General features: G+C 40.6%; 1 protein-coding gene across 1 annotated transcript in view; it reads right to left on the bottom strand.

Moving 5' to 3' along the window:
* The window catches only part of LOC129384054 (uncharacterized), a 56,277-nt gene that overhangs the window by 22,465 nt on the left and 6,060 nt on the right, over positions 1-27,752 (bottom strand). Inside the window, exons 2-4 of the mRNA XM_055069137.2 lie at positions 18,188-18,817; positions 3,522-4,203; positions 596-662 (exon numbers count right to left, since the gene is read on the bottom strand). Coding sequence (XP_054925112.2) covers positions 596-662; positions 3,522-4,203; positions 18,188-18,817 — 1,379 coding nt within the window. The remainder of the gene's footprint in view (positions 1-595; positions 663-3,521; positions 4,204-18,187; positions 18,818-27,752) is intronic.

The raw sequence follows: 27,752 nt of genomic DNA, 5'->3' as shown, positions 1-27,752 counted from the left end.
TAGGGTAGAGTGCAGTGATCATAGGCTAGTGAGGGCTAGGATTCACCTAAAATGCAGTTACAGAGGTTATATACCCACAAATCTAGTAGGTACAGAAGGAGGTCCCATAGTAAGAGTGTCACCGGCACCTCCCATCAAACAATGCACAGCCTAATACCTTTAGTACAATGAATGCGTCTGCAGTGGAATGCTCTGTTAACAAAGGATTTGTTATGTCCCTGCTGAACTACCTTTCTTATTTGACGTGTGCATCTATTCTTCTATGCAGATGACAATATTATGAAGACCTCTACAACAAATTTGGCTGCACAACGAAGACACTTAGATGAGCCTCACGGCTGATTTGTTGCTTTATAACGAACAGCATGTAGCACTGCCATCACTGCCCCCCTGAAGATGTCACCAAAGTGCGCTCTGCACAAGTACTAGCACTAAGCGGAGCGCTTGAATATGCTGTCAGAAATAGTCCTGCTGGACTACTGCAGGGATCACTCAACTCGTACTCTATTTTTCGTAGCGCATTAGCGGGCACAACATACAAATACATTGCAGTTGATGGCAGTGTGATACAATATAACTGCAACTAATGACTGACAATGTCTTTGACATCAGCAAGGCCAGACACAACACGAATATCAACGAAGGCAACAGTGATGAAGATCCTGTAAACAAATCAAGGATTTTAATGGCAAGGTGACTGATAGAGGTATTTAACTGCAGCATTATTTTGCGCAGCTCCCGTATTTTGCTGTGGAGCATGCATGGCGTCAACCTCGGTGCAGTACGGTTGACTGCAGTCGCGCATTCTGCCAAACAAATAAGCAACTTATTTCACAAAGTCTCTCTTGAATTCATGTTAAACAAACGTTTCGTTTTGCTGAATGTACTCTAGCACGAGTGGTATGGTGATCAACGTTTACAATGGAGTGATCTGTATAACGAAGAATTTTGGATGAACATACGCGGGGTGTGCTAGATGCTTCATGTTCTTCTCAGGAGTGCCTCATCATAATTTATATGGTTTGGATGCTTGTTTTTTCTTGAAACACATGCTGTTATGTATGTTGTATGCATGATCCCATAGAGTGCATGCATTGTTCACTTCATTTTGCTGAATGCTTGAAGTCTCTGCCTCACAGGGCTTGAAGTCTCTGCCTTGCCCTGCACAGCCACCGGAATTGGCCCAAATTTCTTTCTTTCTTTTCTTTTGACAATAAAGCTTCCATGTAAAAATAGGTGATGAAACTTACTTTCAGAACGTCCCTTGTATTTAGATAGCAGCCCCTAAGCTAAACATTACTTTCTAGTGGTAATACTGTGGTATCTTTATGGGCCATATACAGGACAATAGTCTAGTTTTCATGCCAATTAGTGTTGTTATTAGCGGGCACCAAAGTTCACCAAATGAAAGAATGCCCAAAGTAAGTTTTGTGAAAAGAGGCCCTGATCGCGTGGTAACATCTTCAACCACGTATTCAATTTCTGAGTAATTCAGTTATACAAGCAAATCAGATTGAAGAAACTTTCATACAGTTTCATGAGCAGTAGAAAGATTATCTTTAAGCTTGTGAAAAATTACTCTTTCAAGAAAAATGTTAATTACACAATAAAAAAAATGTATACCATAGAGCAAGAAGTTCTTCCAAATATTCTGGTTTAATTTCACTGATGAGGTGGTGCTGTAAACTAAAGTTGGAAGGCTGAAAACTGTAATATGCAAACAGTCTGATCACACGACCATGGTTTTAAAAGCCACTAAAACGTAACCACAGGTCATTAAACACAACACTGGTACCATTATTGAGAAGCAAACGCAAGCACTGGCATTCCACATACATCGCAGTGCCACGCATTGGTTCTTAAATCCAAAATCGTACTCAACATATCATAGCATTTCACTTAGAGGTGCTGTTAAATGCGCACGGACTACGACACATACTGTAATGTTTCACACCCTATATATAAAGTTCGGCGCCCCTTACTTATGACCTGGTATGCAAAACAAATTAAGCTTAATGTTTGATGCTTCAAATATGCATTTGTGTTACGCACATACACAAAAAAAATTTAACACAATAATAGTGACCGGAATGTAAAGTATGTCGGCAATTTATCTATCTTTTCCTTGGTTGTTCCACATAGGTATGGAGCAAGGTGAAGTGATATTGCTTAGTTCCAATGCTTTAATTATTTAAGATGCAGTGCTGGAATTTTTGGACAGGAAACCTTGGTAATAAAGAAGGTCCCACTGCCTCTGCCTTCGTACGAAATGGATGGGAACAGAAAACTCGGTTGAAAGATTTTAACTCCTGCTGCAATAAAAAAATTATGTACTAGTTGCTTGAACTGCTGGAACAAATGAACACTGGCACTAGGCAAGATGTCAAAGCACTATATAGCGATAATCTGGCAATGTTTGAAAATAAATGTGAACATGGCGTATTTATTATAAAGGGTATGTTTATTATTGGACTACATATAATGGGTACCTGCTTGTAGCTTGCATGGTGGCACATGCCAGCCATGCAATGGAGCAGGGTGCAAAGGCCAGAACGTTTTTTTGTGGACAAAGTGTCTGTCTGTAAGAGAAAATTATCAGGTGTCTTTAGTATTTTCACCCGCTGTAGACTATCAAAAAAGGTCTTGTTGTCCATTCAGTAAATATGTGGTCATCTTTAGTCCAAAAGCAATGGCCTTGCGTAAGTTGGGTTGGGAGCTGCCTCATACTCATTTATTTTTCTTCATACACATGTGCAACATTTTCTGAAATTATCTACTGGTTGTGAAAACGCTACACACCAAAGTTAATACAAATTTTGTATTCACAGTTAATACTGGTGGCACTCGATTATGAGAGCTAACTGAAGTTAAAATCTCCTGCAATAATTTTTTTCAGCCATGCCTTTAATAACTTCGGTGTCAAACGCATAAGTCAAAGTAAAGGGAAAAAATTCCACAGCTTAGTCAAGAATCTGTGAACACCAGTCATATGACCAAATGAATGTTTACAGAAGGAATGTTGAAAATTAGCCATGACTGTCAACTGAAGCGGAATGCTGGATTGTAGCATTTGTATTTTTTATTTTTCTTGTTTGAAATTACAGGTCAGAGTCTTACACAGGTAGGAATGTTGTCTTGCAGAGCAGCCTAAGAAAGAGTAAGTGCTTCAACTCGACTAACTCCCACAAAATGTGCACAAAGAAGGCTGACATGCTTCTATTCTAAAAAACTAGCACAGCTTTAAATTCACATGGATGCAGTCGTCCTGTGGAATTCTCACAGTGGAGTCAACTTCTTTCTAGGTAATATACAAGAAACCATACGGTTGAACACGGAAACTTCTCCATGCAGTTGAGTAACCAGTTCCGCCAAACAAATCGATCAACCGATTGATGTACGAAAAACTCCATGCCCCTGACCTTTAGGGCTTCTCCTCAGTGCGACAGGACACATGGATATAGAGTTTCTGATGCCACGAAAACGAGGCGCTGCGGTGGGTTCAGGAAAAAGAACGCTCTCATGTGTGGCTGCGTACATGGCGTGTTAGATTAGACTTCTGATTGAATGCTTGTGGGCACAGGTGGCACTGGTAGGGGCACTCCTTTGTATGCGTGCGCACATGCTGCTTCAGGGTGGAACTGTCGCAGAATGCGCTTGGGCAGTAGGGACACTTGAATGGGCGCTCGCCTGTGTGGGTGCGGACATGCCGGTTCAGGGTGGAACTGTCGCAGAATGCGCTTGGGCAGTAGGGACACTTGAATGGGCGCTCGCCTGTGTGGGTGCGGACATGCCGGTTCAGGGTGGTACGGTGAGTAAATTTGCCTGGGCAGAAGCGGCACTTGAATGGGCGCTCGCCTGTGTGGGTGCAGACATGCTGCTTGAAGCTGGTACCATCAATGAATGCCTCAGGGCAGAGGTGGCACTTGTAGGGGCGCTCGCCAGTGTGTGTGCGTTCATGTCGCTTTAAGTTAGAAAGACAAGTGAATGCCTCAGGGCAGAAGTGGCACTTGAAGGGGCGCTCGCCAGTATGTATGCGCAGATGTGCTTGCATGCTTGACTTTATTGCGGTCACGTAATCGCACAGCCGGCAGGAATGCAGATTGCCACGCATTGACACGAGTGAGTCATACTGCTGCAGTGACCCTGATGACATGAAACCTGCAAAGACAGGGAGCAAATGAAGATGATGTGAAGAATCCATTGCTTATTTGATGGAACTAAAGTGCCACATTAGCAAGCGAAAAGGGCTGCCACAGTTGTAGGCAAAATACGGGAAAACCTTGGCCTACCCAACTTGCATATTACAATTGTGGCATGCACATTGATGCAGTACATGTCTCACACCAAGTTCCTCTCTCTCTATACGTAATAAGTGTCCTGAATACGTACAAACCCCTGCTCGCAATACATAGACATTGGATTTGGCACGCAATTTCAATGTTATGCCCAAACAATGATATGACTTTGCATATGTGACATTGCATTACACATTGACCTATTAAACTAAGCATAGTATGCTTCTCTCGTACATAATTTATAAAATGCAACACAACAATGGCATCAAATCGTACTGGAACACATGAAGCATACGAAATGAAATATAACTATGAATGAAAGAAAATAATATAAAATCAAATAAAAAAACATGAAACTAAAATGGACAATTTGAATTAGTAAAGGCAAGGCGCAGAAGAACAAGACTCAAAAAGAACACACACAACAGGACCGGCAGTACCGGGTTTTATCACTGACTGGGCCTTAGGCATTTGAAGTGTGTGTTATGTTGTGGATAGTTTGATAGTGAAGCGTAGACAGTACTTTTTATGTCTCACATTTTCTCCCCGTTGGCTTGGAAAAGACGTTGCTCGATGAATTGCTTCTGGTGCTCCACCACATGTGGTTCATGTTTGTTCATCTGATATATTGTGCCAGATACAATTCCTGAGTCGTCGATAGATTGCTGTATTTTACTTCTCAAGTTTCGTGCGTGACTCGGCTTGATTAACCTACATAAGGCAGGCTTGTTGCGGAAATAAACTTAGTTGTGAAGGCGCCGGTCCTGTCGTGTGTGTTCTTCTGGAGTCCTGTTCTTCTGCGCCTTGCCTTTACTAATTCAAGCATGAACCAACTAGCCCAAGGAAGAGCATTACTTAAAATGGACAAGCACAGCATTTACAAAGAAATGAAATTAATGGCACCACATCTCTATGTAGAGGAGAATAATTACATATTTCTCCACATTAAACAACGGATTGCATCTTTCTATATGTGCATTGTAAACGTTTTTCATGATCCGTTTTCAATGCTTCAGCAAAAGCGGGATGAAACTGCAAACTACTGAGGGCACCTTAAGCTTCAGTTTGATTTTTACCACTGACACTACCGCAAATACACCCAAAATACAGAACTGATATCTATAACATGGGGACATATCCACATGACCGAATATCTTGACAGAGCTACGTTCTCTGCCGATACATTTGCAGCCTTGTTTTTTTACGTTGATGATAGCATATGAGGCACTGCAATAAAACCTTTTTTTCGTGATTTCAGCACAGTGACAGGGCAGCATGTAGGTTTACCATATCACTTTGTCCAGACAAGAGAAATGCACAGTTGGCAATCAGTAAAAGAAGTAAAAGAAACATTCGTGATGAAAATGGCAAGTAAATCACACATCAAATTGCTGTGTCACGTAACACACAGCAAACAAATTAATTCTTCCTGAGATCAGCCTAGTGAGCTGGATTCCTGGCAAAGCCCAAACAAAACAATTTCTTGTAGGAGGTATGGAAACATCTGTAAGAGCAAAGAGATTCCTGTTAGGACCAACACAAACAAGTACACTCGGCCACAAAAGTTTACGGAGCAGGGGATCACAGAAAACGTTCAATTCTCGAGCAGCTTGTAGCAGTAGCCAGTAAAACAACATAAGAAAATATTGATAACATATTCTAGTCGAGGCCCCAAATTCAAATACCAGGCGGTGTTGTGAGGTTGCGGAGATATTCAGCTTTTTCTCATATTTCAAGGTCCGCGATATTTTGTGGCCGGGTGTACATGTAGACAAGCTTCTTTTCCCTTTGTATCGACAAGAATGTTTAGGCTGGGCCATGGTGCTACACTCAAAAATTTATTACGATTTCATATATCTATAAAGAACAATTGTTCATGCCTACTGCATAAAAGTGGAATGTATTGCACCGGTGCTTCGAACAGAAATTTTGCTCTGCAGAGAGCCTTCATCCCAATGGCTCCTTCACCAAACACCAAGTGTCCCAATGCACCTGCCAGTGCTTATTCAGAACACTAAAGGTTTCATCCTTGAGTACTCGTGAAGGCTCTCCAACAGACACTGAACATGACATCAAAAAATCCACGTATCACTACATAACATAAAATTGGTCCTCAAACGGGAAGACTTCTGTCACTCGGCATGCAGATGGAACAAAAACGCTCATCAGTGAGAGCACTGTTTAATTTTACTTCAGTTGTCTTCTCCGATATTTTTTCAGTTTGTTGAAAACTTGCCATGTTGGAACACTACAGCCTGGACAAAAGCTTCATGTACTACCAGCTGACATGAACAATTTATTGCAAAATGCTGTGCATGCATTACAAGGTTCCATGAGAATTACTTTTCACGGGCAAAAGCATGATATAATTTGATCCACAGAATGCCCAAACAAGGGATAGCAACAGGTGTTGCTATCGCTATGCTGGAAACACCCGCCAAAGGGACATACCTGCAGCCTAGAAAGTGGTGAAATGTACGTGTTTGAACAGCACAAAGTTTCTAGCAATACTATCCAATTCATGTCAATTGCAACGATATACTTTAATGGCTCGCACCTGACCCAAATGCAGCACATCTTTTCATTGTCTCCACTTAACAGTACTCTAGTAAAATCCAGAGCGCATTCAATAGTACAAGGATGGCCAGAATAACCTAGATGTGCTCTTCCAGGCTGAGAACATCGGCTAGCAATGCACTGCAGTACATGTGCGCACTGCCTGCATCTTCGGAGTTCCACCATTCTGACAAAAAATAAACATACTCTGACTAGACTGATGGTTGAATCAACAAAAACGGATTGGCTCGGTTCGCAGTGTGTGAGCATACCTTCCCTATCTGTCAAAAAAAATATATATATATATTGTTTTTAAATGCCGATTATTCAGTGCATGGCCTCAAGCCATTTGAGTGTCATTTTTGTGTGTATATATACATATATATACTCACACCCTGTTTCAAATAAATTTGTCGAAGTTAGCGCATATGCTGTATCCACTTTCTGTCCTTGCTTCTTGCGATTCACTGGCATCCACTTTCATGAACTTCACGAAGTTTCTACACTTCTGTTCTGTTTCTTATGATTCCAATAGACTCGCTTGTTGAAACTAAGCATGCAGAGCTTGCAGTCAGTAAACACAGTCACACCAGACATCACTACTATAAACTTTAAACCCACAATAAACCAAACTACTACGTCATGTAGAGGGGCAATCAAGTAGAGGGTTTTTATGAGATGGATTTCTGGCAAAGTCCGAAGCACACATTTTCTCGGACACTCTGAAGGAAGGGTGGACATATCTGTAGTGACACAGAAAAGATCACAGTTGAAGCTAGCACAAACAGTAATAGCACATTCACACAAACATTTCCCATATGTATCGATAAACATACTGAGGGGAGAGAGGCAGAGGTACATTTACCAACATAATATGATGTCATCTATCTACTGCTAACAATTATACAATCATAGCAAACCTACTTCATAAGACTGAAATAACTTTCTTTTCTGAGCACAAATTTCTATCTGCATGCAATTTTCATTACAATGGCCCTTCCATGAAACACCACGTCTCAACGTATTCTTGCCAGCATTCTTTAGGTTGATTAAAGTGTGACTGGTGAGGACTGCTGAAGGATTTTCTACAATAACTGAATGTGACATCTATTAAGTACTTCAATACATACTCCAGAAAAATGGTTATCGCACAAGGTAAGGCAAGGTTACTCCCCACAAAACACAACACTTTTTAATATGACTCGAAAGGCATGTAAACATATTGGTATAAAATGAAACATTCCATTACCATTGGTAGCAAGAGCTATTCAAAAACATTTTGAAAGCATCCATTTCGAAAAGCATATTTGGACATTTGTTTTTGACCATGAATGCTTCCTTGTACGTTGTATCTTTAGTTGTCAAAAATTTGTAAAAAGGTTTAGGCTTAATCTAATGTCTAAAAGGTTTTAGTGCCTCGGTTCTCTACCCAAAGTAATGCTTATGCATTTAAATGTGCTTAGAAAAATAAAATTCATGACTTGCATAAATGGCAGATGCAAAAAAAATGTGAACATATAGTTATGTCAGGCAAAGAAAATCTACATTTCCTATAATATGAATCTGGCTGTGCAGAGAACAGGGCTCTTACGCCATTCTACAGGGTGGTGTTTTTTTTTTTTATACAAGACTGATTTTTTACAAAAAGGCTATAAGGACAGCAAACATGGCATTTTTGCAGAGAACTTCCTAGGTAAAGTGCACACTTTGCCACTAATAATGTGATCTTCAGAACATTAGCTAACAAAAACTTATTAATTTACTTTTGTATAGGTGCCTTAGTGGCCATTGTGTAAATGGCGTATTTGAAGGCAGCCACAAAAAAAAAAAAATCTTTAAAATTGCACCTAATTCAAGATATTTATAATTGGATTTCAATGGTAAATCCAGGCAACATTGAAACCAAACACCAGGGCAGCATGGGAGAGCCATCCCTGCTATCAAATGAAACAGAAATTTTCCGCCATGACAAGTGAAAGAAAGTTTGAAACTGAATATCTCGGCCAGCCGCGGCAGCTGCTAATACGTCAAGCTTTTCCTGGCAGGCACGTACGACTGTATGTCGGGTCAGGATTTGCCGCAGCATGCTATCATTTAAATTTAGCCCCACACTTATTTACAAGGCATTGTCATCTGACGCAGAGTGGGATGCGCTCAGTCTCGATATTGCGTCGACTGAGATTTGGAATTTGATGATAAATATCTCAAATTATGTGTTCGTTTTTTCATTTCTAAAATATGGGCATGCCATAAATTGTGTTGCACTACAAGTTTTCCATGTATATGATTGCCCTCATGTTAATAGTAAATAACAAATTCTTGTTAATTAGTCTTTTCAGATTAACTCAAGCAGCAGAAAAGTATTTCCGCCTCGCCATAGAGCTTGTATGTGAAGATGACAGGTGTCTCACAGTCATAGCCATTTTATGAAAAATCTGAATTACCCCCAAAAAAGCACCCTGTATACCTAGACGCATGTAGAGATTGTTCATTTGGTCACACTCATTCTAGCTTATATGCGCCTAATCAGAACACAATTTCTGATAATGCATTACATGTGTAGTGCAAAATGGGCATGCAGGCCAACAGAGGAGTCAGTCTTCTCTCTTGTCTTAGATGCCCCTTTTTCACTACGCATTAAGTTTGTATGTCTGAGGTTGGTTATCCTGTGAGTAATCGGATAGTTGTTTTTTCGCAGTCACAGATGGCTGCATGTACTACATGAAACATCAGAATTCTAGTGCACAACAAACACAGTGATGTGTACCTGCGTTGAGCTATGTATGCTCCCACTATTCTATCAATTCAACGGAGCTGAAGTTGCCTACATTTTCAATCGCTAGATATGTACTGCAATGGAGATTAAGCAGGATGGTGTTCCTTTCGTACTAATAATGCTCATTGCCCTTCATAGCTTATGGCGCTGCTGAATGGTTAGATATTACTGTCACCCAGACACACGACCTGCATGGATGTACTTTCAAGAACGCTTAAATGCCTACTTCGAGGTGTAACAAGCGCAAGAAATGCATTCCAGAATCGTTGTCAAGGTTATCACCTTTCACAACACTTTGAGAATTCTAATATAATTACAACAGCACATACATATTATCTGCATCTTTTGACAAACTTGTTCAGTGACCATATGTTCTGGCGGTGTGTGTGCATGGATGTGAAAAACGAGCAATAAAAAAAAGGGCCTGGTATGGTCCGTGGTTAAGGTGTCGGATTTGGGAACGTGAGATTACAAGTTCGAATGCTGCTGTAGTGGGCTTATTTTTCTTCTTTTAGCACAGTGTTTTTTATTATATAAGTAGTCATTGTCTTTAGTTCTGATATAAATTAATTGCTATTATCGGTAGCAAATTCATTTGCAAATAGAGATGAATGCCTATAAGAATTCTCAAAACTCCCTTGAGGAAGTTTTCTATACCTCTAATAATGTGTCATTAGCACAAGTGCAGGAGGTTTTCAAGTGTTCCCGTAAATAATGTTTAAACTGAGATTTCCTTTACACGTTTCACTTATCCTTTAAAGAACCAATTTAGGCATTCTTTAGCACTTTCTCTCATAAGAAGCCAACAGACAATGATACCAATGTGACGTCGTTGTCGCCTCCATTTTTCTACTCGTGCGCTACTTCAGCGCCGTTTGCATCACCTGGCACATACCTGCGGCAACCATATACGATGTGGCAATATCACGCAGGTCTCCTTCGAATTCTTTGCCTCAATATATCGCAAAATGAAAAACGCACAGCTTTGCTCAGATTTAACATTGGGAGTACTGAGAGTACCGGCTCTGGAACTCCTCCAGAGGTACGTCGCACCTCACAGCGACGCTGACAGCAATGCGGCCTTCCAGGCTATTGAGAAACGTGTGGTGATTTCTAGCGAGCGAAAGAAACGGCAAGCCACCATTCTGGACTTTTTTAAGCCCTAAGCGCACTCTGTGGAAATAAATTGTCTATAGTTGAAGCTGCACTTTCTTAAATCATTTTCAGAGCTTTCCTCACTGTTGCGTTTTCCCGGCTGTTACGATGCACTGCTTGCAACATCACCGTCCGTAGCATGCGACTTTAGTACATTCCATTTAATATGTATTCGTGCATCATGAAGAAGAAATAAAGCAATAGAAAGATTTTAGGCCATGCTTTTTTCTCGGCTGTTACGATGCACTGCTTGCAATATCACCGTCCGTAGCATGCGACTTTAGTACATTCCATTTAATATGTATTCGTGCATCATGAAGAAGAAATAAAGCAATAGAAAGATTTTAGGCCATGCTTATTGTATATTGACAGTTAAAGGGCTAAGGTGGTGTCTTGCATTCGTGTATAATTTCTGACTTATCAAACCTTTTCTTACAGTAAAAGTGTTTCCTTCTCTTTTGCATGTTCTACAAAGCTATTTGGCCAATGTAGCTAAACTGAGCTTCCTATTTAACGTCCCTTTAAATTGGATGAACTTACAAGGCCTTTAAAAGTAACATACTTCTCCACAACAAAGTACATCTGTTACAACACCTTTTCATAAACAGACCATTGTGCCTTCTCTTACAGGGAAGCTACTGAGAGTAGTTCCACAATGGCTTTCGTGTGGCTGAGTGCAACAGCGTGGTCGATATTAAATGTGAATGCAGCACAGTAATAGCATTTCTTGTTGATGCTGAAGTTGATGTGCCTCAAGAACTCCCTGTCTGCAAATTGTGAATTGCATCATGTTGACAAAATAATTAGTTAAAAAGTTGGTTAGTGAAATTATGCTAACCAGTTCTGTGCATTTTGATTTCTTGAATTTACGTCCAGCTCTTAAGTAATCCAGCTCAATGAGTCTATCTTTGCAATTTTTATAATTATCTTTCAAACACGAAAAATAATGATAATAATAAACTAGTTTTATGCTTGACAAAGAATGCAGCACAAACAATATCACCAAGTGACAGCTATTTCATGGATGCTCACAAAAGGCCCATTCGGTTTTGCACACAATGTTTCAAATTGAGTGCAGTTCAATAAAAGTGTGTGGAAAGCTTGTGTACAGTAAAGCACTACCAAACAATTTCTTTTTTTCTGCTAAGGACGGGCTACACATTGAAAAGGCTCCGGCCAAATAAGGCGATTGTTGTTTCGGTATGTCCGGTGGCAACCTAAGGATTCAGTAAAAGCTCCACCCACAAAACCACACTGCAGAAGCCCTGTCTACCTCTACACCACAAAATGTATTTCTTGGCAGATTACAATATTGAAAGTCCACCTCCACTGCGTTCTTACAGAAATAAGTGAACATAGTTGTCTGGTGAATCAATACAATTTTTTTTAGTTTCAAAACAAAGTGTTACCCCTCATATTCTCATGTTAGAGCTTCTTGACTGTGCATAAAAAGAAACACCATTTGCTGGACCAGTTAGCAATGCTGAATAACTTTGCTCAGAGGCTTCTCATGAAGACAGCTACATACAGAATGAAAGTACCAGAACTATGCACAAACCTAAAGGAAGAAAGGGAAGACAATGGCAAGGCAAATAATAACACCTTCAGTCAATAAAATTGAGACATGCTTGCAACAGCAGCGGTAGCAGGCAGATAAGAAAAAAAACAAAAGGCACGGCACTCAATGTTTAGTGTTGCATGATTAACGTCACATAAATTTTGGCTCCCAAAAGAAATTAACTTAACGCTAGCCCAGTGTTCCAACCCAGATCTATCACATCTATTGCAACAACTGCAATAAATTTGCAGAAAATTTTCACAGGCTCGAAATGTAGCCTGCTTGTCTTACACAAATAAACTGCAATAACCGGCGTTCTTTAGCAGCATTTACGGTAAAGCAAACATGCACCGAGATACAATTTGTGAAGTTAAGATGTTCAATTAGTGATGAGAAAAGTGCAAACTCAGTATACGGTAGCTATGGGCAACTTCAATGCAAAGGTGGGGAAAAAGCAGGCTGGTGAAGAAGCAATTTGCAACTACGGCGTCGATTCTAGGAACGCTAGAGGAAAGATGCTGGTAGAATTGGCAGAAAGGAATAGGTTCCGAATAATGAACACGTTTTTGAGGACGCATAGCAACAGAAAGTGGAGCTGGAAAAGGCCTAATGGTGAAACAAGAAATGAAATTTACTTCATACTTTCTGCTGATACCAGAATAGTGCAGGATGTAGAAGTGATAGGTAGGGTAGAGTGCAGTGATCATAGGCTAGTGAGGGCTAGGATTCACCTAAAATGCAGTTACAGAGGTTATATACCCACAAATCTAGTAGGTACAGAAGGAGGTCCCATAGTAAGAGTGTCACCGGCACCTCCCATCAAACAATGCACAGCCTAATACCTTTAGTACAATGAATGCGTCTGCAGCGGAATGCTCTGTTAACAAAGGATTTGTTATGTCCCTGCTGAACTACCTTTCTTATTTGACGCGTGCATCTATTCTTCTATGCAGATGACAATATTATGAAGACCTCTACAACAAATTTGGCTGCACAACGAAGACACTTAGATGAGCCTCACGGCTGATTTGTTGCTTTATAACGAACAGCATGTAGCACTGTCATCACTGCCCCCCTGAAGATGTCACCAAAGTGCGCTCTGCACAAGTACTAGCACTAAGCGGAGCGCTTGAATATGCTGTCAGAAATAGTCCTGCTGGAGTACTGCAGGGATCATTCAACTCGTACTCTATTTTTCGTAGCGCATTAGCGGGCACAACTTACAAATACATTGCAGTTGATGGCAGTGTGATACGATATAACTGCAACTAATGACTGACAATGTCTTTGACATCAGCAAGGCCAGACACAACACGAATATCAACAAAGGCAACAGTGATGAAGATCCTGTAAACAAATCAAGGATTTTAATGGCAAGGTGACTGATAGAGGCATTTAACTGCAGCATTATTTTGCGCAGCTCCCGTATTTTGCTGTGGAGCATGCATGGCGTCAACCTCGGTGCAGTACGGTTGACTGCAGTCGCGCATTCTGCCAGACAAATAAGCAACTTATTTCACAAAGTCTCTCTTGAATTCATGTTAAACAAACGTTTCGTTTTGCTGAATGTACTCTAGCACGAGGGGTATGGTGATCAACGTTAACAATGGAGTGATCTGTATAACGAAGAATTCTGGATGCCCAAAACACTTCATTTAAAGGCATTCGACTGCATCTTTAGGCTCTGAAAATGAAATGTAGGAACCCAGGCTGAGGTAGGCATTTAAAGGCACAATAAAGGTGCCAGTAAGATGTTTCCAGACCCATAGTTCCCACTTCTAGAGAACCTACTCATGCAGCTTCGCTCTCTTTGACCTGACAGTTGTCAGACTGGAATATATCTGTGATGGATTTTTTACCAAATTTCGATTCCCGCAATGAATTACGGTCTATTTATTTGTGCACATAGGCTGCAGCAGTTCATCCTCTGTTTAAAATATACAGCTGCCACTGTGGCAGCTGAGTGCTGACAAATGTACAATGTATCGCGAGTACATATTTGTATGTATCCTGCCATGTTGAATGAGCTCTTCACTGTGTAGTTGCACAGCTTCCACAAGCACGCCCTCTAGACAACATTGAACAGCAATGTATCACAGGTTTTCCAGGATCCTGGCACAGGGCATCAAAAGTCTGGTGCACAATGACAGGCAGTTCAGCAAGGAGCACTATACAGTAGACGGTTCAGGGGTGTGTCAAAATTTTGGCCACACTTGACCTTTGTGAGCCCTGTGTACTGTTCAGGCACAAAACTCAGATAGTCAATGGACAAGATAGTGAAGGTACATCTTTGCACATGCACAGGTATGTCTAAGTCCCTTACTCTTCAACTAGTCACATCAATATCTACTCAATATAATGTCACCACTTATAACAAGAAAAAAAGAAAAATGTGTTGAACAGAGCCACATCTGAGGGCAACAGCACATCAGGCAAGGAACAGCGCGCCAGCAAACGTGGATAGATGTTATCAGATATACAGAGGGAGGGGAATTCAGTCTCCAGCTTTCGCATTCACTGGTGGATGCATGAAAGTTGAATAAGAAATGGCTTTAGAGAACCAATGAAAAAAAATGCAGCTAGAGCAAGAAGCCACTTAGCAATGGCACAAAGAGGAACAAGAAACAAAGCAATTTGCAGCACCAAGCAAAGCAGTGATGAAAGAACCTGAATAAACAGTGTTCTTTTTTTCATAAAGCTAACAGAATTTTCACAAATAATTTTTAGCATCATACAGCATAAGTCAAGCTTTTGAGCTTGATTCCTCAAAAAAGCCGACATTATTTGCACAAAATATCAAAACTAATAATAATTACGAAATATTTGGTACTTAAACATTAACTTGATTATGTTTTTGGCGCACACACTACAATTTACAAATAGTAGTAGGTGAGGTTAAAAGGCACACACATATGTAGCTAATTCAGAGGATGACAACAGTTTTCATATATGCATAAGCAAAGGGTGCAATAAAATGCATTGATGTTCCAGGTATTTTTCTGCTTCCATGCATAAAAAGGCACTTGGTTAGAAAAGCAAGTGCAACAGAAGTAAATTTTTACCTCAAGTTTGACGGCGCTTAACTCAAAACTGTTACCAGTATTGAACTTCATTTCACAGTGGATGTCATGAAAACTCACTCGCTTGAACTTGTAAGTTGAATTAAGTAATGGGAATTTCATAGTGGATGTCATGAAAACTCACTCGCTTGAACTTGTAAGTTGAATTAAGTAATGGGAATTAATTGCTTGGCAGCTTGCGCGACATCTTTACCGGCAAACATACGCGGGGTGTGCTAGATGCTTCATGTTGTTCTCAGGAGTGCCTCATCATAATTTATATGGTTTGGATGCTTGTTTTTTCTTGAAACACATGCTGTTATGTATGTTGTATGCGTAATCCCATAGAATGCATGCATTGTTCACTTCATTTTGCTGAATGCTTGAAGTCTCTGCCTCACAGGGCTTGAAGTCTCTGCCTTGCCCTGCACAGCCACTGGAATTGGCCCAAATTTCTTTCTTTTCTTTTGACAATAAAGCTTCCATGTGAAAATAAGTGATGAAACTTACTTTCAGAACGTCCCTTCTATTTAGTTAGCAGCCCCTAAGCTAAACATTACTTTCTAGTGGTAATACTGTGGTATCTTTATGGGCCATATACAGGACAATAGTCTAGTTTTCATGCCAATTAGTGTTGTTATTAGCGGGCACCAAAGTTCACCAAATGAAAGAATGCCCAAAGTAAGTTTTGTGAAAAGAGGCCCTGATCGCGTGGTAACATCTTCAACCACGTATTCAATTTCTGAGTAATTCAGTTATACAAGCAAATCAGATTGAAGAAACTTTCATAAAGTTTCATGAGCAGTAGAAAGATTATCTTCAAGCTTGTGAAAAATTACTCTTTCAAGAAAAATGTTAATTACTCAATAAAAAAAATGTATACCATAGAGCAAGAAGTTCTTCCAAATATTCTGGTTTAATTTCACTGATGAGGTGGTGCTGTAAACTAAAGTTGGAAGGCTGAAAACTGTAATATGCAAACAGTCTGATCACACGACCATGGTTTTAAAAGCCACTAAAACGTAACCACAGGTCATTAAACACAACACTGGTACCATTATTGAGAAGCAAACGCAAGCACTGGCATTCCACATACATCGCAGTGCCACGCATTGGTTCTTAAATCCAAAATCGTACTCAACATATCATAGCATTTCACTTAGAGGTGCTGTTAAATGCGCATGGACTACGACACATACTGTAATGTTTCACACCCTATATATAAAGTTCGGCGCCCCTTACTTATGACCTGGTATGCAAAACAAATTAAGCTTAATGGTTGATGCTTCAAATATGCATTTGTGTTACGCACATACACAAAAAAAATTTAACACAATAATAGTGACCGGAATGTAAAGTATGTCGGCAATTTATCTATCTTTTCCTTGGTTGTTCCACATAGGTATGGAGCAAGGTGAAGTGATATTGCTTAGTTCCAATGCTTTAATTATTTAAGATGCAGTGCTGGAATTTTTGGACAGGAAACCTTGGTAATAAAGAAGGTCCCACTGCCTCTGCCTTCGTACGAAATGGATGGGAACAGAAAACTCGGTTGAAAGATTTTAACTCCTGCTGCAATAAAAAAATTATGTACTAGTTGCTTGAACTGCTGGAACAAATGAACACTGGCACTAGGCAAGATGTCAAAGCACTATATAGCGATAATCTGGCAATGTTTGAAAATAAATGTGAACATGGTGTATTTATTATAAAGGGTATGTTTATTATTGGACTACATATAATGGGTACCTGCTTGTAGCTTGCATGGTGGCACATGCCAGCCATGCAATGGAGCAGGGTGCAAAGGCCAGAACGTTTTTTTGTGGACAAAGTGTCTGTCTGTAAGAGAAAATTGTCAGGTGTCTTTAGTATTTTCACCCGCTGTAGACTATCAAAAAAGGTCTTGTTGTCCATTCAGTAAATATGTGGTCATCTTTAGTCCAAAAGCAATGGCCTTGCGCATGTTGGGTTGGGAGCTGCCTCATACTCATTTATTTTTCTTCATATACATGTGCAACATTTTCTGAAATTATCTACTGGTTGTGAATACGCTACACACCAAAGTTAATACAAATTTTGTATTCACAGTTAATACTGGTGGCACTCGATTATGAGAGCTAACTGAAGTTAAAATCACCTGCAATAATTTTTTTCAGCCATGCCTTTAATAACTTCGGTGTCAAACGCATAAGTCAAAGTAAAGGGAAAAAATTCCACAGCTTAGTCAAGAATCTGTGAACACCAGTCATATGACCAAATGAATGTTTACAGAAGGAATGTTGAAAATTAGCCATGACTGTCAACTGAAGCGGAATGCTGGATCGTAGCATTTGTATTTTTTATTTTTCTTGTTTGAAATTACAGGTCAGAGTCTTACACAGGTAGGAATGTTGTCTTGCAGAGCAGCCTAAGAAAGAGTAAGTGCTTCAACTCGACTAACTCCCACAAAATGTGCACAAAGAAGGCTGACATGCTTCTATTCTAAAAAACTAGCACAGCTTTAAAATCACATGGATGCAGTCGTCCTGTGGAATTCTCACAGTGGAGTCAACTTCTTTCTAGGTAATATACAAGAAACCATACGGTTGAACACGGAAACTTCTCCATGCAGTTGAGTAACCAGTTCCGCCAAACAAATCGATCAACCGATTGATGTACGAAAAACTCCATGCCCCTGACCTTTAGGGCTTCTCCTCAGTGCGACAGGACACATGGATATAGAGTTTCTGATGCCACGAAAACGAGGCGCTGCGGTGGGTTCAGGAAAAAGAACGCTCTCATGTGTGGCTGCGTACATGGCGTGTTAGATTAGACTTCTGATTGAATGCTTGTGGGCACAGGTGGCACTGGTAGGGGCACTCCTTTGTATGCGTGCGCACATGCTGCTTCAGGGTGGAACTGTCGCAGAATGCGCTTGGGCAGTAGGGACACTTGAATGGGCGCTCGCCTGTGTGGGTGCGGACATGCCGGTTCAGGGTGGAACTGTCGCAGAATGCGCTTGGGCAGTAGGGACACTTGAATGGGCGCTCGCCTGTGTGGGTGCGGACATGCCGGTTCAGGGTGGTACAGTGAGTAAATTTGCCTGGGCAGAAGCGGCACTTGAATGGGCGCTCGCCTGTGTGGGTGCAGACATGCTGCTTGAAGCTGGTACCATCAGTGAATGCCTCAGGGCAGAGGTGGCACTTGTAGGGGCGCTCGCCAGTGTGTGTGCGTTCATGTCGCTTTAAGTTAGAAAGACAAGTGAATGCCTCAGGGCAGAAGTGGCACTTGAAGGGGCGCTCGCCAGTATGTATGCGCAGATGTGCTTGCATGCTTGACTTTATTGCGGTCACGTAATCGCACAGCCGGCAGGAATGCAGATTGCCACGCATTGACACGAGTGAGTCATACTGCTGCAGTGACCCTGATGACATGAAACCTGCAAAGACAGGGAGCAAATGAAGATGATGTGAAGAATCCATTGCTTATTTGATGGAACTAAAGTGCCACATTAGCAAACGAAAAGGGCTGCCACAGTTGTAGGCAAACTACGGGAAAACCTTGGCCTACCCAACTCGCATATTACAGTTGTGGCATGCACATTGATGCAGTACATGTCTCACACCAAGTTCCTCTCTCTCTATACGTAATAAGTGTCCTGAATACGTACAAACCCCTGCTCGCAATACATAGACATTGGATTTGGCACGCAATATCAATGTTATGCCCAAACACTGATATGACTTTGCATATGTGACATTGCATTACACATTGACCTATTAAACTGAGCATAGTATGTTTCTCTCCTACATAATTTATAAAATGCAAAACAACAATGGCATCAAATCGTACTGGAACACATGAAGCATACAAAATGAAATATAACTATGAATGAAAGAAAATAATATAAAATCAAATAAAAAAACATGAAACTATAATGGACAATTTGAATTAGTAAAGGCAAGGCGCAGAAGAACAAGACTCAAGAAGAACACACACGACAGGACCAGCAGGTCCGGGTTTTATCACTGACTGGGCCTTAGGCGTTTGAAGTGTGTGTTATGTTGTGGATAGTTTGATAGTGAAGCGTAGACAGTACTTTTTATGTCTCACATTTTCTCCCCATTGGCTTGGAAAATACGTTGCACGATGAATTGCTTCTGGTGCTCCACCACATGTGGTTCATGTTTGTTCATCTCATATATTGTGCCAGATACAATTCCTGAGTCGTCGATAGATTGCTGTATTTCACTTCTCAAGTTTCGTGTGTGACTCAACTTGATTAACCTACATAAGGCAGGCTTGTTGCGGAAATAAACTTAGTTGTGAAGGCGCCGGTCCTGTCGTGTGTGTTCTTCTGGAGTCCTGTTCTTCTGCGCCTTGCCTTTACTAATTCAAGCAGGAACCAACTAGCCCAAGGAAGAGCTTTACTTAAAATGGACAAGCACAGCATTTACAAAGAAATGAAATTAATGGCACCACATCTCTACGTAGAGGAGAATAATTACATATTTCTCCACATTAAACAACAGATTGCATCTTTCTATATGTGCATTGTAAACGTTTTTCATGATCCTTTTTCAATGCTTCAGCAAAAGCAGGATGAAACTGCAATCTACTGAGGGTACCTTAAGCTTCAGTTTGATTTTTACCACTGACACTACTGCAAATACGCCCAAAATACAGAACTGATATCTATAACATGGGGACATATCCACATGACCGAATATCTTGACAGAGCTACGTTCTCTGCCGATACATTTGCAGCCTTGTTTTTTTATGTTGATGATAGCATATGAGGCACTGCAATATAACCTTTTTTTCGTGATTTCAGCACAGTAGGTTTCAGCAAGTAGGTTTGCGATATCACTTGGTCCATACAAGGGAAAAGCAGAGTTGGCAATCAGTAAAAAAAAAGTTAAAAAAACATCCGTGATGAAAATGGCAAGTAAATCACACATTAAATTGCTGTGTCACGTAACACACAGCAAACAAATCAATTCTTCCTGAGATCAGCCTAGTGAGCTGGATTCCTGGCAAAGCACAAACAAAACAATTTCTTGTATGTCTTGTAGGAGGTATGGACACATCTGTAAGAGCAAAGAGATTCCAGTTAGGACCAACAGAAACAAGTACATTTAGACAAGCTTCTTTTCCCTTTGTATCAACAAGAATGTTTAGGTTGGGCCATGGTGCTACACTTAAAAATTTATTACGATTTCATATATCTATAAAGAACAATTGTTCATGCCTACTGCATAAAAGTGGAATGTATTGCACCGGTGCTTCGAACAGAAATTTTGCTCTGCAGAGAGCTTTCATCCCAATGGCTCCTTTGCCAAACACCAAGTGTCCCAATGCACCTGCCAATGCTTATTCAGAACACTAAAAGTTTCATCCTTGAGTACTGGTGAAGGCTCTCCAACAGACACTGAACATGACATCAAAAAATCCATATATCGCTACGTAAGATAAAATTGGTCCTCAAACGGGAATAGACTTCTGTCACTTGGCATGCAGATGGAACAAAAACGCTCCTCAGTGAGAGCATTGTTTAATTTTACTTCAGTTGTCCTCTCCAATATTTTTTCAGTTTGGTGAAAACTTGCCATGTTGGAACGATACAGCCTGGAAAAAAGCTTCATGTACTAGCTGGCATGAACAATTTATTGAAAAATGCTCTGCATACATTAAAAGGTTCCATGAGAATTAGTTTCCACTGGCAAAAGCATGATATAATGTGATCTACAGAATGCCCAAACTGGGGATAGCAACAGGTGTTGCTATCGCTATGCTGGAAACACCCGCCAATGGGACATACCTGCAGCCTAGAAAGTGGTGAAATGTACATGTTTAAACAGCACAAAGTTTCTAGCAATACTATCCAATTCATGTCAACTGCAACGATATACTTCAATGGCTCGCACCTGACCCAAACGCAGCACAACTTTTCATTGTCTCCACTTAACAGTACTTTAGTAAAATCCAGAGCGCATTCAATAGTACAAGGATGGCCAGAATAACCTAGATGTGCTCTTCCAGGCTGAGAACATCGGCTAGCAATGCACTGCAGTACATGTGGGCACTGCCTGCATCTTCAGAGTTGCACCATTCTGACAAAAAATAAACATACTCTGACTAGACTGATAGTTGAATCAACAAAAACGGATTGGCTCGGTTCCCAGTGTGTGAGCATACCTTCCCTATCTGTCAAAAAAAAAAAGATATATCGTTTCTAAATGCCGATTATTCAGCGCATGGCCTCAAGCCATTTGAGTGTCATTTTTGTGTGTATATATACATATATATACTCACACCCTGTTTCAAATAAATTTGTCGAAGTTAGCGCATATGCTGTATCCACTTTCTGTCCTTGCTTCTTGCGATTCACTAGCATTCACTTTTATGAACTTCACGAAGTTTCTACACTTCTGTTCTGTTTCTTATGATTCCAATAGACTAGCTGGGGAGCAGCAGATTAGCAATTTCACTTGTTGAAAACTAAGCATGCAGAGCTTGCAGTCAGTAAACACAGTCACACCCATACATCACTACTTTAAACTTTAAACCCACAATAAACCAAACTACTACGTGATGTAGAGGGGCAATCAAGTAGAGGGTTTTTATGAGATGGATTTCTGGCAAAGTCCGAAGCACACATTTTCTCGGACACTGTGTAGGAAGGGTGGACACATCGGTAGTGACACAGAAAAGATCACAGTTGAAGCTAGCACAAACAGTAATACAGTCGAACCCGACTATATCGAATCCTTTTACATCGAATTATTCTATATATCGAACAATGTCTGGACACGGTATAGTTACAACGAGTATATATAGCAAAAATTACGCTTACATCGAACAAAAACAGCAGCGGCTCCCGATATACCGAATGTCGGTTGGAAGAAAGTGCCCCCGGAAGTTGGCTTTCCCTCGCGGTGACGGAAAAACTCGGCGGCGCGGCTCCAACCAACCGCTCTCCTTAACGTGACCACGCTGCCTCGGACGAGCCATCGACATCCCCCTGCTAAAAATGATCCTGGCCCGCCCGCAGCGCTTGCTCAGACAGCCAATCAGAGGCTATTGTGCTCTCGTTGTGCAAGACACCGAAAGATGCCGAAAGTGCGAGTTGTCTTGCTGCTTTTCTGGTTCATTGTGTGCGTGCTATGTGGGCCTTCTCCCACAGTGTTGCTGTGATGAAGCGGCAGAATTCGCCCTTCGTCGTGAAGCTCGAAATCATAAATCGGGTCAAACGCGGTGAGAAGTCGGATATCCCCTCAGCGTACAAGATTCCGAGGAGCACTCTCATCACGACCATGAAGAATAAGGGGGAGATTAGGGCTAAAGCGGCCAAACTTGCGACCCGATGCCTGTGGCGTGCACCGTGCACTAGTCCGGTGCTTCTACACGAATGCGGAAAGTTGCGGCCTCAGCTGCTCCAACTCCTTAGACAATGTGGAAAAGTGCTTGCGTCGTAGGAAGCGAAATTGCTCCAGCAGAAGAGAATATAGGACTATTTCGTGAAAAACTAAGCTACTTTCATTAATAAAGTAATTTTATATATGGAATGTGCTTTTATGACATCCAATTATTTAGCAGGCTTATATCGAATTATGCTCTATATCGAACTGATAGGCATTCTTTTGCGAATTCGTTATAGCCGGGTTCGACTGTAGCACATTCACGCAAACATTTCCCATATGTATCGATAAACATACTGAAGGGAGGGAGGCAGAGGTACATTTACCAACATAATATTGACGCGTGTATTCTATGCAGACGACGACGATGGGAGCACTAGCAGACTCCGCCTATAGTGGGTCAGAGTGAGATTGGTCGATGACGAAGAAGACGTGTCTCTGCTCTGTTTGTTTTTGAACAGATTGTCCTGTTGTTCGTGAAGAACGTCTCCTTGTGTTCTGCCCGCGTTGTAGCGCGACAATATGATGTCATCTATCTACTGCAAACAATTATACAATCATAGCAAACCTACTTCATAAGACTGAAATAACTTTCTTTTCTGAGCACAAATTTCTATCTGCATGCAATTTTCATTACAATGGCCCTTCCATGAAACACCACGTCTCAACGTATTCTTGCCAGCATTCTTTAGGTTGATTAAAGTGTGACTGGTGAGGACTGCTGAAGGATTTTCTACAATAACTGAATGTGACATCTATTAAGTACTTCAATACATACTCCAGAAAAATGGTTATCGCACAAGGTAAGGCAAGGTTACTCCCCACAAAACAACACTTTTTAATATGACTCGAAAGGCATGTAAACATATTGGTATAAAATGAAACATTCCATTACCATTGGTAGCAAGAGCTATTCAAAAACATTTTGAAAGCATCCATTTCGAAAAGCATATTTGGACATTTGTTTTTGACCATGAATGCTTCCTTGTACGTTGTATCTTTAGTTGTCAAAAATTTGTAAAAAGGTTTAGGCTTAATCTAATGTCTAAAAGGTTTTAGTGCCTCGGTTCTCTACCCAAAGTAATGCTTATGCATTTAAATGTGCTTAGAAAAATAAAATTCATGACTTGCATAAATGGCAGATGCAAAAAAAATGTGAACATATAGTTATGTCAGGCAAAGAAAATCTACATTTCCTATAATATGAATCTGGCTGTGCAGAGAACAGGGCTCTTACGCCATTCTACAGGGTGGTGTTTTTTTTTTTTATACAAGACTGATTTTTTACAAAAAGGCTATAAGGACAGCAAACATGGCATTTTTGCAGAGAACTTCCTAGGTAAAGTGCACACTTTGCCACTAATAATGTGATCTTCAGAACATTTGCTAAAAAAAATTTATTAATTTACTTTTGTATAGGTGCCTTAGTGGCCGTTGTGTAAATGGCGTATTTGAAGGCAGCCACAAAAAAAAAAAAAAAAATCTTTAAAATTGCACCTAATTCAAGATATTTATAATTGGATTTCAATGGTAAATCCAGGCAACATTGAAACCAAACACCAGGGCAGCATGGGAGAGGCATCCCTGCTATCAAATGAAACAGAAATTTTCCGCCATGACAAGTGAAAGAAAGTTTGAAACTGAATATCTCGGCCAGCCGCGGCAGCTGCTAATACATCAAGCTTTGCCTGGCAGGCACGTACGACTGTAAGTCGGGTCAGGATTTGCCGCAGCATGCTATCATTTAAATTTAGCCCCACACTTATTTACAAGGCATTGTCATCTGACGCAGAGTGGGATGCGCTCAGTCTCGATATTGCGTCGACTGAGATTTGGAATTTGATGATAAATATCTCAAATTATGTGTTCGTTTTTTCATTTCTAAAATATGGGCATGCCATAAATTGTGTTGCGCTACAAGTTTTCCATGTATATGATTGCCCTCATGTTAATAGTAAATAACAAATTCTTGTTAATTAGTCTTTTCAGATTAACTTAAGCAGCAGAAAAGTATTTCCGCCTCGCCATAGAGCTTGTATGTGAAGATGACAGGTGTCTCACAGTCATAGCCATTTTATGAAAAATCTGAATTACCCCCAAAAAAGCACCCTGTATACCTAGACGCATGTAGAGATTGTTCATTTGGTCACACTCATTCTAGCTTATATGCGCCTAATCAGAACACAATTTTTGATATTGCATTACATGTGTAGTGCAAAACGGGCATGGAGGCCAACAGAGGAGTCAGTCTTCTCTTGTCTTAGATGCCCCATTTTCACTACGCATTAAGTTTGTATGTCTGAGGTTGGTTATCCTGTGAGTAATCGGATAGTTGTTTTTTCGCAGTCACAGATGGCTGCATGTACTACATGAAACATCAGAATCCTAGTGCAAAACAAACACAGTGATGTGTACCTGCGTTGAGCTATGTATGCTCCCACTATTCTATCAATTCAACAGAGCTGAAGTTGCCTACATTTTCAATCGCTAGATATGAACTGCAATGGAGATTTGGCGGGATAGTGTTCCTTTTGTACTAATAATGCTCATTGCCCTTCATAGCTTATGGCGCTGCCAAATGGTTAGATATTACTGTCACCCAGACACACGACCTGCATGGATGTACTTTCAAGAACGCTTAAATGCCTACTTCGAGGTGTAACAAGCGCAAGAAATGCATTCCAGAATCGTTGTCAAGGTTATCACCTTTCACAACACTTTGAGAATTCTAATACAATTACAACAGCACATACATATTATCTGCATCTTTTGACAAACTTGTTCAGTGACCATAAGTTCTGGCGGTGTGTGTGCATGGATGTGAAAAACGAGCAATAAAAAAAAAGGGCCTGGTATGGTCCGTGGTTAAGGTGTCGGATTTGGGAACGTGAGATTACAAGTTCGAATGCTGCTGTAGTGGGCTTATTTTTCTTCTTTTAGCACAGTGTTTTTTATTATATAAGTAGTCATTGTCTTTAGTTCTGATATAAATTAATTGCTATTATCGGTAGCAAATTCATTTGCAAATAGAGATGAATGTCTATAAGAATTCTCAAAACTCCCTTGAGGAAGTTTTCTATACCTCTAATAATGTGTCATTAGCACAAGTGCAGGAGGTTTTCAAGTGTTCCCGTAAATAATGTTTAAACTGAGATTTCCTTTACACGTTTCACTTATCCTTTAAAGAACCAATTTAGGCATTCTTTAGCACTTTCTCTCATAAGAAGCCAACAGACAATGATACCAATGTGACGTCGTTGTCGCCTCCATTTTTCTACTCGTGCGCTACTTCAGCGCCGTTTGCATCACCTGGCACATACCTGCGGCAACCATATACGATGTGGCAATATCACGCAGGTCTCCTTCGAATTCTTTGCCTCAATATATCGCAAAATGAAAAACGCACAGCTTTGCTCAGATTTAACATTGGGAGTACTGGGAGTACCGGCTCTGGAACTCCTCCACAGGTACGTCGCACCTCACAGCGACGCTGACAGCAATGCGGCCTTCCAGGCTATTGAGAAACGTGTGGCGATTTCTAGCGAGCGAAAGAAACGGCAAGCCACCATTCTGGACTTTTTTAAGTCCTAAGCGCACTCTGTGGAAATAAATTGTCTATAGTTGAAGCTGCTTTCTTAAATCATTTTCAGAGCTTTCCTCACTGTTGCGTTTTCCCGGCGGTTACGATGCACTGCTTGCAACATCACCGTCCGTAGCATGCGACTTTAGTACATTCCATTTAATATGTATTCGTGCATCATGAAGAAGAAATAAAGCAATAGAAAGATTTTAGGCCATGCTTTTTTCTCGGCTGTTACGATGCACTGCTTGCAATATCACCGTCCGTAGCATGCGACTTTAGTACATTCCATTTAATATGTATTCGTGCATCATGAAGAAGAAATAAAGCAATAGAAAGATTTTAGGCCATGCTTATTGTATATTGACAGTTAAAGGGCTAAGGTGGTGTCTTGCATTCGTGTATAATTTCTGACTTATCAAACCTTTTCTTACAGTAAAAGTGTTTCCTTCTCTTTTGCATGTTCTACAAAGCTATTTGGCCAATGTAGCTAAACTGAGCTTTCTATTTAACGTCCCTTTAAATTGGATGAACTTACAAGGCCTTTAAAAGTAACATACTTCTCCACAACAAAGTACATCTGTTACAACACCTTTTCATAAACAGACCATTGTGCCTTCTCTTACAGGGAAGCTGCTGAGAGTAGTTCCACAATGGCTTTCGTGTGGCTGAGTGCAACAGCGTGGTCAATATTAAATGTGAATGCAGCACAGTAATAGCATTTCTTGTTGATGCTGAAGTTGATGTGCCTCAAGAACTCCCTGTCTGCAAATTGTGAATTGCATCATGTTGACAAAATAATTAGTTAAAAAGTTGGTTAGTGAAATTATGTTAACCAGTTCTGTGCATTTTGATTTCTTGAATTTACGTCCAGCTCTTAAGTAATCCAGCTCAATGAGTCTATCTTTGCAATTTTTATAATTATCTTTCAAACACGAAAAATAATGATAATAATAAACTAGTTTTATGCTTGACAAAGAATGCAGCACAAACAATATCACCATGTGACAGCTATTTCATGGATGCTCACAAAAGGCCCATTCGGTTTTGCACTCGATGTTTCAAATTGAGTGCAGTTCAATAAAAGTGTGTGGAAAGCTTGTGTACAGTAAAGCACTACCAAACAATTTCTTTTTTTCTGCTAAGGACGGGCTACACATTGAAAAGGCTCCGGCCAAATAAGGCGATTGTTGTTTCGGTATGTCCGGTGGCAACCTAAGGATTCAGTAAAAGCTCCACCCACAAAACCACACTGCAGAAGCCCTGTCTACCTCTACACCACAAAATGTATTTCTTGGCAGATTACAATATTGAAAGTCCACCTCCACTGCGTTCTTACAGAAATAAGTGAACATAGTTGTCTGGTGAATCAA

This window comes from Dermacentor andersoni, chromosome 9 (assembly GCF_023375885.2).
Source record: "Dermacentor andersoni chromosome 9, qqDerAnde1_hic_scaffold, whole genome shotgun sequence".
Classification (NCBI taxonomy): Eukaryota; Metazoa; Arthropoda; class Arachnida; order Ixodida; family Ixodidae; genus Dermacentor; species Dermacentor andersoni.
This window is presented reverse-complemented; position numbering and strand designations above follow the sequence as displayed.